Below are 21037 nucleotides of genomic sequence, written 5' to 3'. Positions count from 1 at the left end.
ATGAGCCCCCTCTCAAGGCATCCTCATTGAGGATGCAGGAGCTCAGCGCAGAGCATCCGCACGGCTCAGCGCGGCCTGTCCGCCTATGGACTCGGCCTAAGGCTGCGCTTATACAGCCGGCGACGGCGACCGATGATGTCACCCGTCGCCATTGTGCAAGTTGTATTTCAGATTCTGGAGACGTTGCTGGCTGCAAGGCCAGTGATGTCAGCAAGGGGGAAGGCAGACGGGCAGAGAAGCTCCCTGATTGGCTTATAGCCAGTCACATGTGGAGACCGTCTCTACAAAAATCAAATTCCACTGACTACCAGGATTTTGGTAGCGCTGTCGCTCCGTCACCGTCGCGTCCACTATAAGCGCCAGCGACAATGCATTTGTTTTGATGCAACGTTGCGTCGCTGTCGCTAGAAGCACAGCCTAATATTGGTATTTGACTAAAACCTCCAGAATACTCATAGGCTTCTTAGCTGCCTGGAAAATGTGGTGTTTGCGGTCAGATAAGGACAGGCTCCTTTAGGTTTGCTTCAGATCTTTTGATTGACAATCATTGGAGTTCTTCACAGATGCAGTTTGAGCTGTTCCAAGCACCACAAACGTCTTCTCCAGATGTGAGACAGCCATGAACTGAAGAATCCCTGGGTGTGTTTCAAGCAATGCTCCATTTTTGTTTTTGGTTCTGTTCTATGTAAGAAGTTTGTTGGTGACGTTCTTTAGATGCTGGTGAAGTTTACACCTCCAAAGAACTTCATACATTCCAGAATAACTTGTACGCATGGTAACTGCTCCTACTGACACTCCCCAAAACCCAATCCGACACACACAGTGCATTAGCAGACATAGGTGCAAGCTGAAAATGTATCAATACGCCTCCCCCAAAACTGACGTCTCCAAAGAATCCTCCAATACACAGTGTCAGATTGATGTATTTATGTATAAAATGTGTTACCAGGAAGTAATACACAGAGTTACCTCGCGTTTCCACGTATGTCCTGGGCAGAGTTATGATGACAAATCATACATGGTTACAGATACATTGTTACATAAGTGAACAGGGTATATATTATATACAAGACATTGCATGCACAGTCACTAAACACATCCCATGGATTAACACAGATACTGTAGCAACACAATGACACACAGGGATTAGTGGCCATGAGGTGGTAAAAGAACAGCTCAGGTGCACGGTGAAGCAGCTTTGTACCAATAGTGCATTTGTATCTGCACTTTGCAATTCAGACACGCTGCACACCGCAGCCTACAGCTCCAACATGAGAACGCTCTAACGTTTATTTATACAATGTGTTACCCGGAAGTAATACACTGAGAGTTACCGCTCGTTCTCACATATGTCCCGGGCACAGAGTTATGGTGACAGGTACATGGTTACACATACATAGTTACATTAAGTGAGCAGGGTTACAGTGTGTAAAATTGAGACATTTCTTCATCTTCCATTCACTTGCTCCAGGGTAAGTAAACTTATGTATGAGCCAGAGTCTCTGATATATGGGGAGTGTAACCTTTTAATGAATGCCGTACTAATAATGTCCCACAATGTGAGCCTGGTCAGTGGGTTACAGTGTGTCTCGTACGGCACATGATCACTGCCCAGATATCCTGCAGTCTCAGCGCTGATGATCTCCGTTTATCATCTTATTATTCCATCTCAGTGCAGATTTTGTTATTTTAGGAACATACTAATTAAGCCCTAGCAACCGATCTATCCTCAGTGTGTTCCTTCTCACGCTGAGCTGGCAGCCCCACAATCATTATGCAGTTATTGTATCTGTGAGAGAAGGCCACACAAGGACCACTATGTTCCAACACAATCCCGGCGGTAATCTCATGCAGGGACTCACAGGCTGGACATCCACTAATCAACATCTAACTTTAACCCTCCTCTGTCAAAGACACCTACAACACCGCTCTAGAAATGGTTTACCTCAGAAACAATGGAATTATTAAAAACTGAATACTTGAACCGTAGAACTGATCACAAGATAATAATTAGAAGCCCTGTACTCCTGGGAGGCTTCCCAGCACTGTGCTTTCACTTCTTGTACTGTATATAGATTATCCGCGTCTTTACTTCTGCAGCTGAAGGTGTTCCATGTGGTTTTATAAGAGCAATAAAGCCGGGATGTTAAGCATTGAAATGCCACCAGAAAGCTGGAGAGGGTTGTGTGTCTGTGTGTATCACTCTGTATTTCCTCTGAGGGTTGTGACATCGTGAAGAAAAGATAAAAGACATGAGAAAGGTCCTGGGCAGAACCAAAACGTAGACATCTTGATGAAACCACCAGCAGAAGAGCTTTCTCTCTCTTCATATCCTGCTTGGATTTTTTCAGCCCGCGCCCCCGTGGCAATCTCATGACGTTTCCGTGAGCGCTCCACGCTCTCTTTTTAATCGATAGTGACTTCCTACCAGTTCTGAAGATGAGAGGAACAGGCGCTGCGTACTGGCAGGAAACATAGGTGCGGCCACGACGGTAACTTCTCCCAACGAAACACAAGTCGCCCGACACCAGGATAAATGTCACAGCTTCGTAGAGCAACACACCAAAAAGCAGAAACGCGGCAATCTGAGACTGCGCGTCCGTCAATATCTAACGGGGACCGGTGAAGCCGGTTATTCAACCACTTCACCGTATACGGTTAATCTGCAAGGTGACCCTGGGTGAAAAACACTAGAAGACATTATTCATTTCTCAATATCTGACTAGAACATAAAGCCGTGTACAGTAACACACATGCATAATCTCATGAGATAGTCTGTGGTGGCAATGTTAAGCATGATAGCCACGTCATTTGGGATACCATGGCAACGCCTGGGGTCTTCCAGCCAATCCAGCACTTGGATATCCTTGGGTAACGTCTTCCTCGGAACCGCTTTCTGCCACATTAGCTATAAACTTACTGTGAACAACTCCTCTATATACAAGCGTTAACCCTTCTGGTGCTGGAGTTGCCTGCTGGAAAGCTAGGGGTTTACATGGGGTTTGACCATTACTCGCGGGGCTGGACATCACCACGTGAAGAAATGAAGCGGTAGGCATGCCTGTGTAATAATGCTGCCAGCGGGGAATGAAGAGGTTAATAAATTCAGGCCACGACAATAAACAGAGGCTGCCCACGTACGTCTTATTAAGCAGCTGTTATTTGCCATTCTGCATCAAATCCTCAAAGCCACATTATGCTTCGGTACAATAATTTATCCCCCCAGACAGGATTTCCGGTGCAGTTGAAATGCACAAGTGGAAACATTATTAAAGGTACATTTACTCTTAGATTAGGTTAAAATCAACTTGTCAAATCCCGCATCCTCACCATTCATACGTCTTGTAACTTTCAAAATGTGCATAAAGGCAGTAAAAATAAGCAACAGGCTGAATGACCGTAGAACACAAATAAGGTGTCTGGCCCTCCCACACCCACTCCCACACCCACACCCACTCCCACACCCACTCCCACACCCACTCCCACACCCACTCCCACACCCACTCCCACACCCACTCCCACACCCACTCCCACACCCACTCCCACACCCACACCCACTCCCACCCCCACTCCCACTCCCACCCCCACACCCACACCCACCCCCACACCCACCCCCACCCCCACACCCACCTCCACATCCACCCCCACATCCACCCCCACATCCACCCCCACATCCACTCCCACATCCACTCCCACATCCACTCCCACATCCACTCCCACATCCACTCCCACATCCACTCCCACATCCACTCCCACATCCACTCCCACATCCACTCCCACATCCACTCCCACATCCACTCCCACATCCACTCCCACATCCACTCCCACATCCACTCCCACATCCACTCCCACATCCACTCCCACATCCACTCCCACATCCACTCCCACATCCACTCCCACATCCACTCCCACATCCACTCCCACATCCACTCCCACATCCACTCCCACATCCACTCGACTGCAGGCTCTTCTCTCTCTCTCCTGCATTCTTCATGTCTGTGCTTTAAGTCAACAGAGAAGAACCTTGCGTGGAGGGGATGTGACAGGAGGACAATAAGCAGGGGTGCAATTTCCCAAAGGCATTTACCAGATTCAGGGAAATAGTGCGAGTGAGGATCAGGGTCATTACTTTACAAAGGAACACACACTATTGTGCAATTACTACCACATACAGAGAGCTTTCTGCGGTGCCACAATGATGAGCTTTCAGGCAAAGACTGATTCTTAGGCTGCGGCCGGTAACAGAGACGTGTTATTTCCATAAACGCACAAACAAAACACAGGAAGCAGCAATATCAGCAGAAAGCAGCCATTTTACATTTAGAAAAAGGCAATAAAAGAGTTACAATGTAACCCTGTGCTTGTGTAAGTAACACGGCCAGCAGATAGGAGACTGATCACCCCCGGGAACCGGCCCGCACAACGCAGGGACATCGCAGCAGCAAAGGCTCACGGCAACGCGTTTCGCACGAATATGCTTCGTCAGTGGGGCAGCAAAGCCTTCCAACACTATATACACTACTGTATACCACTCTACATAGAATATCGAACCCTTACAACATACAGATGGCGCAGAGCCACTGATTGAGCCCCCTGTGCTGAAGCAGGGATATTGGAGGGGTACTCCGCACAAGACTTTGTTATACAAATTGGTATACATCTTACTGCTTTTGCTTTTAGAGCACCATGCAGCATTTTTTCTACCTGAAACAGGGATAGCCTGAAAACCTGGCCCGTTGGTGGCCCTTAAGGACTGGAGTCAGCCGCCCCTGCGTTAAGTGGATCGTAACGGATTCCTTTTTAGTTATGCATCTGTATTAAGTTTTCTCCGAATCTTCTCCTCCTGGCAGCAGAGGACATGCAGCAAAAGCTGACAGGAGGAGAAGACACCTTACAGACAGGTGTGACTTTTATAACATCTCTGCCCCATAAGACTGATTAGAGAGTTTGCTGTCATACTTGACCCCCTCCCCGCCCCCCAGTTAGGTACTTGTTGTTTTTCTTTAAGTGTTAAAGGATCATACTTAAGTAATGGGATATGGAATGTTGTATGTTGTGCCAAAAATTCAATACAAATTTTAAGTTATGTTAAAAAAAAAAGAAAGAAGGAAGCACTGTACTTGTGAAGAAGAGACCTGTGAGGCATGGAAAGCTCTGTACATGTGAGGAAGAGACGTGTGTGGTTTGAGAAGCTCCGTACACATGAAGGAGAGACCTGTGAGGTTTGGGAAAGCTCTGTACACGTGAAGAAAAGACATGTGAGGTTTGGAAAGATCTGTACACGTGAAGAAGAGACCTGTGAGGTTTGGAAAGCTCTGTACATGTGAGGAAGAGACCTGTGAGGATGGGAAAGCTCTGTACACGTGAAGTTGAGACCTGTAGCTCTGTACATACTATTACATTCATTAAATCTGTTGAAAGTTAGCAGAGTTTGTGACAATCCTACATGGCTACTAGAACTTTGCATTACATGTAGAACAGGGAGTCTCCTGGAACAGAAAGAGAAATGAGGGTATGGTACCTAAGGTAGTGTGTGTTTTTGTTAGGCCTTAACATTTAGCTGGATCCATATTTAGTGTTCTTAATGTGTTGGCTTATACAGAGTCCTGTTAAATTGTATATATGTTACAATATACTGCGGCCTAAATTATAAAAAGTATGACAACAGACAGACACAGAAGGAGAGAGGAATGAATCTGACGGGCAATTCTAATTGGAACTTTAGGTGTAGATATAAATATATGAGGATTTATGTTGCAAAGTCAGAACAATGACCATAACAACCACTGGATCATGTAATGTCCACACAGGTTCTACTGGAGAGAAACATCACATATCCTAGTAACCCGCCCCGGGTCCTACTGGAGAGCAACATCACATATCCTAGTAACCTGCCCCAGGATCTACTGGAGAGCAACATCACATATCCTAGTAACCCGCCCCAGGTCCTACTGGAGAGCAGCATCACATATCCTAGTAACCCGCCCCAGGTCCTACTGGAGAGCAGCATCACATATCCTAGTATCCCACCCCAGGTCCTACTGGAGAGCAGCATCACATATCCTAGTAACCCGCCCCAGGTCCTACTGGAGAGCAGCATCCCATATCCTAGTAACCTGCCCCAGGTCCTACTGGAGAGCAGCATCACATATCCTAGTAACCCGCCCCAGGTCCTACTGGAGAGCAGCATCACAAATCCTGGTAACCCGCCCCAGGTTCTACTGGAGAGCAGCATCACATATCCTAGTAACCCGCCCCAGGTCCTACTGGAGAGCAGCATCATATATCCTAGTAACCCGCCCCAGGTCCTACTGGAGAGCATCATCACATATCCTAGTAACCCGCCCCAGGTCCTACTGGAGAGCAGCATCACATATCCTAGTAACCCGCCCCAGGTCCTACTGGAGAGCAGCATCACATATCCCAGTAACGCGCCCCAGGTCCTACTGGAGAGCAGCATCACATATCCTAGTAACCCGCCCCAGGTCCTACTGGAGAGCAGCATCACATATCCTAGTAACCCGCCCCAGGTCCTACTGGAGAGCAACATCACATATCCTAGTAACCCGCCCCAGGTCCTACTGGAGAGCAACATCACATATCCTAGTAACCCGCCCCAGGTCCTACTGGAGAGCAGCATCACATATCCTAGTAACCCGCCCCAGGTCCTACTGGAGAGCAGCATCACATATCCTAGTAACCCGCCCCAGGTTCTACTGGAGAGCAGCATCACATATCCTAGTAACTGCCCCAGGTTCTACTGGAGAGCAGCATCACATATCCTAGTAACCCGCCCCAGGTCCTACTGGAGAGCAGCAACACATATCCTAGTAACCCGCCCCAGGTCCTACTGGAGAGCAGCATCACATATCCTAGTAACCTGCCCCAGGTCCTACTGGAGAGCAGCATCACATATCCTAGTAACCCGCCCCAGGTCCTACTGCAGAGCAGCATCACATATCCTAGTAACCCGCCCCAGGTCCTACTGGAGAGCAACATCACATATCCTAGTAACCCGTCCCAGGTCCTACTGCAGAGCAGCATCACATATCCTAGTAACCCGCCCCAGGTCCTACTGGAGAGCAACATCACATATCCTAGTAACCCGTCCCAGGTCCTACTGGAGAGCAACATCACATATCCTAGTAACCTGCCCCAGGTCCTACTGGAGAGCAGCATCCCATATCCTAGTAACCCGCCCCAGGTTCTACTGGAGAGCCACATCACATATCCTAGTAACCCGCCCCAGGTCCTACTGGAGAGCAGCATCACATATCCTAGTAACCCGCCCCAGGTCCTACTGGAGAGCAGCATCACATATCCTAGTAACATGCCCCAGGTCCTACTGGAGAGCAACATCACATATCCTAGTAACTGCCCCAGGTTCTACTGGAGAGCAGCATCACATATCCTAGTAACTGCCCCAGGTCCTACTGGAGAGCAGCATCACATATCCTAGTAACCCACCCCAGGTCCTACTGGAGAGCAGCATCACATATCCTAGTAACCCGCCCCAGGTCCTACTGGAGAGCAGCATCACATATCCTAGTAACCCGCCCCAGGTCCTACTGGAGAGCAGCATCACATATCCTAGTAACCCGCCCCAGGTCCTACTGGAGAGCAGCATCACAAATCCTAGTAACCCGACCCAGGTCCTACTGGAGAGCAGCATCACATATCCTAGTAACCCGCCCCAGGTTCTACTGGAGAGCAGCATCACATATCCAAGTAACCCGCCCCAGGTCCTACTGGAGAGCAGCATCACATATCCTCTTAACCCGCCCCAGGTCCGACTGGAGAGCAGCATCACATATCCTAGTAACCCGCCCCAGGTCCTACTGGAGAGCAACATCACATATCCTAGTAACCTGCCCCAGGTCCTACTGGAGAGCAGCATCCCATATCCTAGTAACCCGCCCCAGGTTCTACTGGAGAGCAACATCACATATCCTAGTAACCCGCCCCAGGTCCTACTGGAGAGCAGCATCACATATCCTAGTAACCCGCCCCAGGTCCTACTGGAGAGCAGCATCACATATCCTAGTAACCTGCCCTAGGTCCTACTGGAGAGCAACATCACATATCCTAGTAACTGCCCCAGGTTCCACTGGAGAGCAGCATCACATATCCTAGTAACTGCCGCAGGTCCTACTGGAGAGCAGCATCACATATCCTAGTAACCCACCCCAGGTCCTACTGGAGAGCAGCATCACATATCCTAGTAACCCGCCCCAGGTCCTACTGGAGAGCAGCATCACATATCCTAGTAACCCGCCCCAGGTCCTACTGGAGAGCAGCATCACATATCCTAGTAACCCGCCCCAGGTCCTACTGGAGAGCAGCATCACAAATCCTAGTAACCCGCCCCAGGTCCTACTGGAGAGCAGCATCACAAATCCTAGTAACCCGACCCAGGTCCTACTGGAGAGCAGCATCACATATCCTAGTAACCCGCCCCAGGTCCTACTGGAGAGCAGCATCACATATCCTAGTAACCCGCCCCAGGTCCTACTGGAGAGCAGCATCACATATCCTCTTAACCCGCCCCAGGTCCTACTGGAGAGCAGCATCACATATCCTAGTAACCCGCCCCAGGTCCTACTGGAGAGCAGCATCCCATATCCTAGTAACCCGCCCCAGGTTCTACTGGAGAGCAGCATCACATATCCTAGTAACCCGCCCCAGGTCCTACTGGAGAGCAACATCACATATCCTAGTAACTGCCCCAGGTTCTACTGGAGAGCAACATCACATATCCTAGTAACCCGCCCCAGGTCCTACTGGAGAGCAGCATCACATATCCTAGTAACCCGCCCCAGGTCCTACTGGAGAGCAGTATCCCATATCCTAGTAACCCGCCCCAGGTCCTACTGGAGAGCAGCATCACATATCCTAGTAACCCGCCCCAGGTCCTATTGGAGAGCAGCATCCCATATCCTAGTAACCCGCCCCAGGTTCTACTGGAGAGCAGCATCACATATCCTAGTAACCCGCCCCAGGTCCTACTGGAGAGCAGCATCACAAATCCTAGTAACCCGACCCAGGTCCTACTGGAGAGCAGCATCACATATCCTAGTAACCCGCCCCAGGTTCTACTGGAGAGCAGCATCACATATCCTAGTAACCCGCCCCAGGTCCTACTGGAGAGCAGCATCACATATCCTAGTAACCTGCCCCAGGTCCTACTGGAGAGCAACATCACATATCCTAGTAACCCGCCCCAGGTCATACTGGAGAGCAACATCACATATCCTAGTAACTGCCCCAGGTTCTACTGGAGAGCAACATCACATATCCTAGTAACCCGCCCCAGGTCCTACTGGAGAGCAACATCACATATCCTAGTAACCTGCCCCAGGTTCTACTGGAGAGCAGCATCACATATCCTAGTAACCTGCCCCAGGTTCTACTGGAGAGCAGCATCACATATCCTAGTAACCCGCCCCAGGTTCTACTGGAGAGCAACATCACATATCCTAGTAACCCGCCCCAGGTCCTACTGGAGAGCAGCATCACATACTGTATCCTAGTAACCCGCCCAGGTTCTACTGGAGAGCAACATCACATATCCTAGTAACCCGCCCCAGGTCCTACTGGAGAGCAGCATCACATATCCTAGTAACCCGCCCCAGGTCCTACTGGAGAGCAACATCACTTATCCTAGTAACCCGCCCCAGGTCCCACTGGAGAGCAACATCACTTATCCTAGTAACCCGCCCCAGGTCCTACTGGAGAGCAACATCACATATCCTAGTAACCCGCCCCAGGTCCTACTGGAGAGCAACATCACATATCCTAGTAACCCGCCCCAGGTCCTACTGGAGAGCAACATCACATATCCTAGTAACTTGCCCAAGGTCCTACAGGAGAGCAATATCACATATCCTAGTAACCCGCCCCAGGTCCTACAGGAGAGCAGCATCACATATCCTAGTAACCCGCCCCAGGTCCTACTGGAGAGCAACATCACATATCCTAGTAACCCGCCCCAGGTCCTACTGGAGAGCAACATCACTTATCCTAGCAACCCGCCCCAGGTCCTACTGGAGAGCAACATCACATATCCTAGTAACCCGCCCCAGGTCCTACTGGAGAGCAACATCACATATCCTAGTAACCCGCCCCAGGTCCTACTGGAGAGCAACATCACTTATCCTAGTAACCCACCCCAGGTCCTACTGGAGAGCAACATCACATATCCTAGTAACCCGCCCCAGGTCATACTGGAGAGCAGCATCACATATCCTAGTAACCCGCCCCAGGTTCTACTGGAGAGCAGCATCACATATCCTAGTAACCCGCCCCAGGTCCTACTGGAGAGCAGCATCACATATCCTAGTAACCTGCCCCAGGTTCTACTGGAGAGCAGCATCCCATATCCTAGTAACCCGCCCCAGGTCCTACTGGAGAGCAACATCACATATCCTAGTAACCCACCACATGTTCTACTGGAGAGCAACATCACATATCCTAGTAACCCGCCCCAGGTCCTACTGGAGAGCAGCATCACATATCCTAGTAACCCGCCCCAGGTCCTACTGGAGAGCAGCATCACATATCCTAGTAACCCGCCCCAGGTCCTACTGGAGAGCAACATCACATATCCTAGTAACCCGCCCCAGGTCCTACTGGAGAGCAACATCACATATCCTAGTAACCCGCCCCAGGTCCTACTGGAGAGCAACATCACACATCCTAGTAACCCGCCCCAGGTCCTACTGGAGAGCAGCACCACATATCCTAGTAACCCGCCCCAGGTCCTACTGGAGAGCAACATCACATATCCTAGTAACCCGCCCCAGGCCCTACTGGAGAGCAACATCACATATCCTAGTAACTGCCCCAGGTCCTACTGGAGAGCAGCATCACATATCCTAGTAACCCGCCCCAGGTCCTACTGGAGAGCAACATCACATATCCTAGTAACTGCCCCAGGTCCTACTGGAGAGCAACATCACATATCCTAGTAACCCGCCCCAGGTCCTACTGGAGAGCAGCATCACATATCCTAGTAACCCACCCCAGGTTCTACTGGAGAGCAGCATCACATATCCTAGTAACCTGCCCCAGGTTCTACTGGAGAGCAGCATCACATATCCTAGTAACCCGCCCCAGGTCATACTGGAGAGCAACATCACATATCCTAGTAACTGCCCCAGGTTCTACTGGAGAGCAACATCACATATCCTAGTAACCCGCCCCAGGTCCTACTGGAGAGCAACATCACATATCCTAGTAACCTGCCCCAGGTTCTACTGGAGAGCAACATCACATATCCTAGTAACCCGCCCCAGGTCCTACAGGAGAGCAGCATCACATATCCTAGTAACCCGCCCCAGGTCCTACTGGAGAGCAGTATCCCATATCCTAGTAACCCGCCCCAGGTCCTACTGGAGAGCAGCATCACATATCCTAGTAACCCGCCCCAGGTCCTACTGGAGAGCAGCATCACATATCCTAGTATCCCGCCCCAGGTCCTACTGGAGAGCAGCATCACATATCCTAGTAACCCGCCCCAGGTTCTACAGGAGAGCAGCATCACATATCCTAGTAACCCGCCCCAGGTCCTACTGGAGAGCAGCATCACATATCCTAGTAACCCGCCCCAGGTCCTACTGGAGAGCAGCATCACATATCCTAGTAACCCGCCCCAGGTCCTACTGGAGAGCAGCATCACATATCCTAGTAACCCGCCCCAGGTCCTACTGGAGAGCAGCATCACATATCCTAGTAACCTGCCCCAGGTCCTACTGGAGAGCAGCATCACATATCCTAGTAACCTGCCCCAGGTCCTACTGGAGAGCAGCATCACATATCCTAGTAACCCGCCCCAGGTCCTACTGGAGAGCAGCATCACATATCCTAGTAACCCGCCCCAGGTCCTACTGGAGAGCAGCATCACATATCCTAGTAACCCGCCCCAGGTCCTACTGGAGAGCAGCATCACATATCCTAGTAACCAGCCCCAGGTCCTACTGGAGAGCAGCATCACATATCCTAGTAACCCGCCCCAGGTCCTACTGGAGAGCAGCATCACATATCCTAGTAACCCGCCCCAGGTCCTACTGGAGAGCAGCATCCCATATCCTAGTAACCCGCCCCAGGCTTATGACAAAATAAACTGTATTTTATATTCAGATTTCAACGGAAATATTAGATTTTATTGTTTCATTTTGCTTTGACGGAGTCGGTGAGCTGTAAGTAACACATTACAAACTACAATAGTATAAACAAGCCAGGACATGGTTACGTTATCCCAGTCTTATGCATATTATGGAGATCTGTAAGTATCCTGAAGCCAAAGGTCTTTAAAAAAATCATCCCCATAGCTGTAGTCGAGGATTTTTGTATCAATCTATCGCTTTATATTTCTTCATGAAAAAATAATGCAGTACATTTTTTATTTATATAGCGCCCTACAGAGCTTATAATGAACACGGAATAATGGAAGATTTGCAGAATACAACAGGAAATGTAAAACAAATATGTGTATATATATATATATATATATATATATATATATATATATATATATATATATATATATATATATATATATATATATAGTCACTGCGCTTCTCCGTGTAAGGAGCATGGTGCTGGTGAAAAGATTGGCCATACATATGTGAAAAAACAGAACGTTTATCCCTGCGCTTCTCCCATTGGAATAACAATAAATGGGGAAATAAATATACATATTGAAACCTAAGTCTGTAAGACAAAGGAGACTTTTGGTTACATCCTTTGATCAAATAATGACAGGCCTGCTAACCAACGTCCCGGGAAGTCCCAGAAGCAGGTCCCTATGCTAAATGCACAGAATTCAATAGGAGCATGTGCAATGTACGCATACGTGAGGGTGTAAGTACAGACGGAGAAAGACTCACTGTCCCTTGGCACCGCAGTCAAAGAAGCAAGCGTCTGCACGGTCCAAATGGAACTCCCCACATCGTTAATCCTCCAGTGCCGAGACCACCAGAGGTGGCAGCGGGACAGAAGACACTCACGTCTTGCTACATCTGTAAGTGCGTCAGGCGTGCGAGAGCGAGCCGCAGGACCAAACTAACCCAACGCGTCACTGAAGAGGTGAGGTTTCAGGCGTGGCTTGAAGAAGGGAAGGGATGTGGGTAGGCGAATGCTGGGGCGGGAGAGGGGGTTTCACGGGTAAGGAGCCAAGAGTAACAAGTGGTTGAGAGTGCTGTAGAGACAAGTAGAGCAGAGAGCGAGGGGTGGTGCACGGTCGAGCTTGCAGGAGAGAAGGAGAATGTTTTGAGTAATGCAGAGTTTGACGTGGAGCCATTGGAAGGATTTCCGGAGGAGAGAGACGGAGAAAAGTAGGAGGAAAGGATAGCATTGTGTGTAATCACTAGAAGGACCAGAGAGGTTAGCATCCATGCTGGTTTCCAGGGCCGAGAGGTGAATGGGATGCAAGTGAAGAGTGTCTATTTGTAATGCTTAATGGCCAAAAAGTACTATTACCCACATTTGGCTAATAGGGATATTGGGCACGATAAGAATATGAATATACCTCTTTGGACACAAGCAGGTATTTATTATTAAAGGTGAAATTAAATAATAACAATCTGGTTAAAATATATGGCTGCCGTATGCTGCATCACACAGCATCTCTCCAATGTGAATGGAAGGCTGCGTCCATAGAGGGGGGGGGAGCCGTGCTGAACAGCGCTGACACTGAGGCTCGCCTGTTGAAGCTGTGCAATTTCATGCACATGCAGGCGAGCCAGCGGGCGCCATAGGGAGGCGGGGGGGAGGTGGGGAGAGGCGGGGCAGTGATGTCGCTGGGCCAATCGTCCGCGACGAACTGATGTCAACGTCACGGCGCGGTGACGTTGACACTGCTTCGCACCGATTGGATGTTTTCAGCCGACAGTGCGCTGAAAAACAGCTTGGCTGTCGGCTGAAAAATACAACTCCTCAGCACGCCTGCGGACGCTCGCGTGAGCCCCCTCTAAAGACATCCTCATTGAGGATGCAGGGGCTCAGCGCGGAGCGTTCGCACGGCTCAGCGCGGCTTGTCCTTCTATGGACGCAGCCGAACCGTATGAGCACAAATTGCATTAAAAGGGACACGCAATACAAAAGCACATTTTAATGAACCCTACTCACATAATCCGTTACATCTATATCAGAGAACAGATGTGTGCACTTCCCTGCCAGATTGTACCAACTACACATTACTTTCTGTAGTAATTATAGAAGTGTCTTTAAAATTATTACATTAAAAATAAAACGGATTTAAAGGCACCCGCACACATCCACATATAATTATACAGGCTCTCCGACTGGAAACCTAGCAACAGTATCCAAGTATTTGTTAGTCTGTTAATCGACTCCAGAAACTCGCACACCAGCTCCAAAATAGAAAAACAAAGCATCTCGCTTCTATCTGCGGGGCGTGGGAACAACGAGAGGACCAACCTGTCTCGCACGAAGAGGAACAGCCCATGTCATTCAATCCATCTGACAAGTCACAGCCAGGCCCCCAGAAAGCTTCCAATGCGGTTATCCAAAGCAGAAGGTTATCATCTTGTAATGTATTTAATATCTGCTTCAGTATATCTAAGGGGAGCCTCAGATCCCCGGCTTATCGCCGCCTCCATTCGGTAACCCCATCTTTTAGCAGCCATAGTAAATGCAGCGTTTAGCACATGCTGCCGACTAAACAGGCTGTGCTCATTTACTCGGAGACAGCTGTAGGCTGGATGAAAACAATCAGGGATTAACTTTTCCTACTCGCCACAGGTTTTAATCTATTACTTACCCCGTACTCTGAAATGAATAAAATAAAAATTAAAAAAAAGGAAAAGAATGGCAACTAATTAATTTGGGAAGGGAGGAATGCCAGAGCAGAGAATGTGCATCGTGAGCCATTTGTAGAGGGTTCTGCTGATTAAACCTGTGCCAGGAATCCAGCTCAGTCCACCATGCTTGGATCACAGCTGCCAACTGAGGCCTTATTCCTTAAAGAAAACTTGTGGTTAATCGTGCCGGTTCATTTTCACTCTAATCGTGGTTCTGTAATATTGCTGGAGACGTGTGCTCCGCATCCCGTGGGCAGCCACAATAACGAACCAAGCAGTTCTGGAACGGACCAAACTGAAAATCTCACTGGGGCCCAAGATCACAAGGCAGAAGCTCTCCTATGTTGGTCCCATCATGCGAAGCGAGTCGCTTGAGAAGGACGTCGTGCTTGGAATGATCGGTGGCAAGAGAGGAAGAGGCCGCCCAAGAACTCGCTGGCTAGATACCATCAAGAAAGACACTGGACTGAACGTAGCAGAATTGAAAGAAGCCGTGAGAGATCGGAAGATATGGAGCACACTGACCGATAGAGTGGCCGAAAGTCGTACGCGACTGAAAGGAGAAGAAGAATCCAGTGGAAACATAGTGCCTAGAATTAGATATATTTTTCAATGCCATTGATCCATCCTCCTTCCTTTCTTAACAAATATGCCAAACCTTAACACCCAATTATATCTGTATGTCCTTCATAACAACTTAGCATTTAGTAACGTTTCCTCAGCGGCGCTATATAAACGTTGTTATAAATAAATATATATAATATAAGTGTCCATGCGTCTGTCACAGTCCCTATCCCCTGCTGCCCTGTCATGTTATGTTATATACGTCGACGGAATAACCCTTTGGAAGGAGTTTCCAGGAAAATTGTTGAATCTATGAATTTCCGCAATTTTGACAAAAGCATTGAAGTATTGTTATTAAGTATCCATACTCCCATCACTGCGGTGCTTTTATGACCCAAGCAGTGTGGCTGCCTCATTCCTTGATACTGATCTCTGGGACACGCTACTAAAAAGTGAACGCACTGTATATTTTGGTGATCTCTGGCGGTTTGTAAAACGTTACAGTAGCTCTCATCTCAGGTCATCCTATAATCTGATGCTCCAGCAACGATGGTAATTCATTCTTTAATACCCCGAGATGATTATTAAAATGCCAAGTAAACATTTTTTTTTTCCTACTGTGCCTGCACTTCCTAGATTTGTCTCCTTGGAGATTTTGACAGATGCAGTTACAGCAATTACACAGCAGCCTCTGGAGCAGGGCAGAAGGAGCAGGCTTTAGTCTCCATCTGTGGCCAAGCCACTAGAACCCAATCAATATGCAGCAATCTTACACAACATTACAACTAAAAGCCCCAGCAGGGAACACAACCTGCATTATTCTCCCATGTTCAGAAAATAAAATACCATGCTGGTCATCTGTGTTATGATCATTAGAAATGACACGTATATGCAATAACCGCACATACTGTATCTGGCACATCATTCACGCACCTCCTAATACTATGTAGGATACACACTGGCACACACTGGTACACACTGGTACACACTGGTTTCTGAGTTGTGCTTAATGGTCTTAGTCACCAGCGGTCTTTTCTGTAATATGTTTATGGTAAGGTGTTTCCGGACAACGCAGGGTATTCCTCATATTATTGATAATAATACTGCAAATACGTGAGCTGTATATTCTCCACGCATGCAAAATAATATGCCAACCTCCTGGAGTTCGAAATGTAACTGTAACTATGTATATCCAAGTGCTTGCATCTACTTCTACAATCAAACATATCCAATGCAGGTTTCATTTACCAGCACTGACCCAGATAAATATCGCATGAATAATTCAATGCACAACATGTCTGCCGGTATGGTTATAGACCTCTCTGGTGGTGAGGGAGTTAATATGATGATTGATTAACGTTCATGAAAGCGTTAGCTACGTTCCCTGATCGCACGCCGAACATGCATTACTGGCGGTTACATAACTCCGAAGGGAATGATTGTATTCTGACTGCGCACTGATCAGTCTCGTAATGTCATGTAATGTCACATAATGTCATGTAATGCCACATAATGTCATGTAAACACTAACCGTGTATCTTCAAAAGATAATACAGCTCAACCCCCTTATAACGCGGTGCTTGGGGTCCAAAGAATCACATCGCGCTATAAGCGAATCGCGTTAGAAATAATGTACCATTGTATGCGTTGTACAATAAAGTATTTAAGATACCAATAATCGTGTTGTAAAGTATTCATAAATACGAACATTGGGAGCCACGCTCGCATCGCGTAATAAGCGGATTCGCGTTGTAACGGATCGCGCTATAACGGGGTTGAGCTGTAACATGATGTGAACGCCGTGTTTTCTCCTGTAAAGAGCATAGAGCCAACTATAATATACATTAGCGATAACGACGTGCAAATCATGCCGTACCATCACATCGCATATCCTCTAACATTAAAGGTGAACACGGAGACGCCGCGTTACATTGGTTGCGTCGTATATAACAGGAGTTACTCACATTTATACCCTGAAATAGGGGTTTTGCCGGGTCTGGGTAAGTGTAACAACACACGTAGGTATGATTTACCTAACGTAGCATTATTTACGCAGTTATTTCCCTCATCTCTTTTCCGACTCGAGATAAATACCTATTTCAGGGTCAGGATTGGAGTAACGCGAAGACGTACCTAATATCATGTTATTGGAAGTTAATGCAACAACAACGCAATAACGGCCATTGCATTGCGACTAATTACCTTTGATGACACGGTGTTAACTCAGGGAATAGAATGTCCAGTCCTGGTTTAGGTAACGTCACGCTACGGACTCTGACTTAAAGCAGCAATAAATACTACTTTCCACATTCTTCTCCTTTACATATGTAAAGCGTGTGACAATGTATATTTGTACATTCTTAACTACAGTAAGCTGACAATCGTTTGGTGTTCCTGTTATAAATCTGTCAAAATCCTTATGGTGTTACTAACATAATGGCTGCTTCAGTCAGTGTAACGCAGCAGCTACAATGTATCCCTTATATTACTAAGGTAACATTATCTATTGTTATAGTTGCAGCTCAAACTGCTGGGGACAGTTGCAACAAATTATCCTAAACAGGAAAGTGTTGCAAAGATCTTGCACTGCTGGGAAGGTGGGTTAAACCCTGCTATAGAAATCAAAGGATGCTTTAAAACTCATTAAAAAAAAGTTTTAAGAAAACAAACATAAGATTTCACATGTTTTGCTGCTTTAACAGCGCTTTGTGAATATGTGCTTATGAGTTCTTTAATTTTGTTTTACTTATAAAATATTTAAGCAGGAAAATATACATTGTGAGTAACCTCTCGTTTTCACGTATGTCCCGGGCACAGAGTAATGTGGACAACATCACAAGTTACAGTTACAAACGGTGTTAAACATGTGGGAAACAGCAGAAGTTTTGAAGTCTTGAAGACATCTAATTATCAATAAGTTGTTCCCATGTCTATAGGATAACTGACGCGCAAGAAGAATACGAGAATGCTTTTGTACTCATTTAGCAACTGAAGAGACATTCAGATTGCAGATACATAGTGACGACACCGGTATATGGATGGCCGAGCAATGAGAAATACATATGGGTATAAACTAAACTTTCAGGCTTGTAGGAAGGAGCGAACTCAAGTTTATAAACCTTTAATTATGTACTAGAAATATAGATAACATTCAACACCCGAAGCTTGTTCTGAATTCCTCTCTGGTAATGGTCACTGTGTAAAAAACCCACCACTTCTGTATGTGGGAAACGCAAGTGTTCAGCTGGCGACGCCTGAATTCATTCTGCTGTAACTCTATCGTCTTACAACCAGAATAAAATGTGTTTGGGCTCAATACACGCGTTACGAAGAAGCGGGAGGGGGTCTCTCTCTACACACGGAGGCTGCCCTCTCTGATCTCTACAGCTTTTAGTTCTTTGACAATAGAGTACTTCCTGGCGCTGGGGCTGGAAGAGCAGCTGACACTAAAGTAACACTCAGATTTCTATTGTATGTCCCTCTGTGATATTTATGTGATAACTTTTCGATTGGTGCTGTTGCCCCCTTATGATACAATGTTGTGCTCCATGGATCCCTAGCACACGCTAACAGATGGACCCGAACAGCTGACCCAATCCAGCAAAAACAAATTAAAATGAATGATTGTACACGTAAAAAAAAAAAAAAAAACATGTCCATTTACTTACCAATATCCGTTTCCTTGTGGTTTTTAATAAACTCCGCAAGTTCAAAATTTCCTGCAATAATAGCCACCTGCAATGAGAAAAAAAAAGTGTAATTAATTAGCAGATGCGAGCGAGGGATTCTGCACTGTGAGAAGGTAAATGGTTTTGATGAGCGCAGGAGGAGACCAGCCTGTGTACAGTATGTCAGGAGATTGTGCAGCTGCAGATGTGCAGAGACGCCAAAGATCCTAGCGCCCAGTCACTGGCCGCGTCTGCAGCTAACAGAACGCATCTCCTCTGGCACGTCGTTACTAAATAAGCCAATACAGGCAGTCCTCGGTTATCCAACGGGATCCGTTCTGGAAGTAGCGTTAGATAGGGAGTCCCGTGTTAATCAGTGGCGGTGAGCGTTGGATAACGCATTCAGGCGCTGGATAGCGCATTCCAGCATCAAAAAATGGCCCTTAGGGTTGCATTGTAAAGCGTTGGAAATGCCATTCCTTGTGATGTGAAACGTTGGATAGCGAGGACTACCTTTAAACTAATGTCTCAGGTATTGAGCGTACGCTATCAGACACAACACACTAAATAACCTCTGGCCGAGCGCTAATCATTATCCTAACATCATTTTGAAAGCTAACAACCTTTGGTTGCAGAGCAGTTTAGGAAGTTTTGTTACAGGGCGCTGGGATCTGGAGAGAGAGAAAACAAGCAGATTATATTTCTGAAGCCTGTTTTGTGACCCAATAAAACGCCTTTGTTGGTTTTCTTTCAGCTTTGTAAGTTATTTTATATTCAGATGACTTCTTTTCATTGTAACAGCCCACAAGTGCTAATCAAGGCTTCTTAAAAAAGCCACGCACTGCAGAACGCATTGAATCAAATGATATTGAGGATGTTTGAATAAAACTAACAGCCGGTTACATCAGAGAAGAATAGCCTGACAATGCTAGCTTGCTGAAATGCTGGGGAAATAAAACAAACAGCTGTTTAGAAACATTTGGGACTGATCAGCGACTTGCAATTCTGTGCGGCTGTTTTACGAAGATGTATTCTGGTCACAAAAAGGCTTTTTTGCAGATGGAAAATGAAATCTGGAGAGTGTGCAATGTGCTTTCTTTCCATGGAAACTCCGGGAAGTGACAGCTTGCAATATGTCGACTCCCCATTATTCATAGAAGTTTTGCAGATCAACAATTAGCCAGACAAGAGTAAATAAAAAACTTTCAAACCAGTAGGAAGCAAGAAGTGACCCCGATAATTTATTTTTTATTTTATTTATTTTTTATACAAAAATTACTAATAAAATACGACGAACAATAACATATAAAAATAAAGTGTATTTATTGCTATTAAAATCCCTGTGCAACAAAGGCCTTTAGACTGACAGGAAAGTTAGTTTGCTTATATAATAGATGTACTGTGTGACACCAACAGCAGTCTGAGATGTTCAGATACTGACCATTGAAAATGTGTGAGATTATCATGAGCGTTTCCACATCAGTGTACAGACGTGTATACAGCCATGTGTACAGCCATGTGTACAGACATGTATATACAACCATGTATACAGCCATGTGTACAGACATGTATATACAGCCATGTATATACAGCCATGTGTACAGACGTATATACAGCCATGTATACAGACATGTATATACAGCCATGGATATAGCCATGTATACAGACATTTATATACAGCCATGTATACAGACATGTATATACAGCCATGTATACAGACATGTATATACAGCCATGTATACAGACATGTATACAGACATGTATACAGCCTTTCGCTGATATTACAGCTGCTATGTTATTGGTCTGGGTGAGATATTTGAACCCCCTGCGCCTTTGGTTTCCACGTACCCGTTCTTATAGAGTGTTAGCTCCTCAGGGCAGGGCGCTCCTTACCTAATGTAACAAAGTACGTTAATACTGGTTATTTTACTGTTTTCGGCCTCCAACCCTATTGTACTGCCCTACGGAATATATTGGTGTATT

At 46.8% G+C, this 21037-nt stretch overlaps 1 protein-coding gene across 7 annotated transcripts in view; it reads right to left on the bottom strand.

Annotated features, from left to right (window-relative positions):
* SHANK2 (SH3 and multiple ankyrin repeat domains 2) overlaps positions 1–21037 on the bottom strand; it is a 468530-nt gene that overhangs the window by 273692 nt on the left and 173801 nt on the right. For all 7 annotated transcript variants that reach the window (XM_075567606.1, XM_075567608.1, XM_075567607.1 and 4 more), the window contains one exon: positions 19055–19121. In XM_075567606.1, coding sequence (XP_075423721.1) covers positions 19055–19121 — 67 coding nt within the window. The remainder of the gene's footprint in view (positions 1–19054; positions 19122–21037) is intronic.

The sequence above is a fragment of the Ascaphus truei genome, chromosome 12 (assembly GCF_040206685.1).
Source record: "Ascaphus truei isolate aAscTru1 chromosome 12, aAscTru1.hap1, whole genome shotgun sequence".
NCBI classification, from domain to species: domain Eukaryota; kingdom Metazoa; phylum Chordata; class Amphibia; order Anura; family Ascaphidae; genus Ascaphus; species Ascaphus truei.
This window is presented reverse-complemented; position numbering and strand designations above follow the sequence as displayed.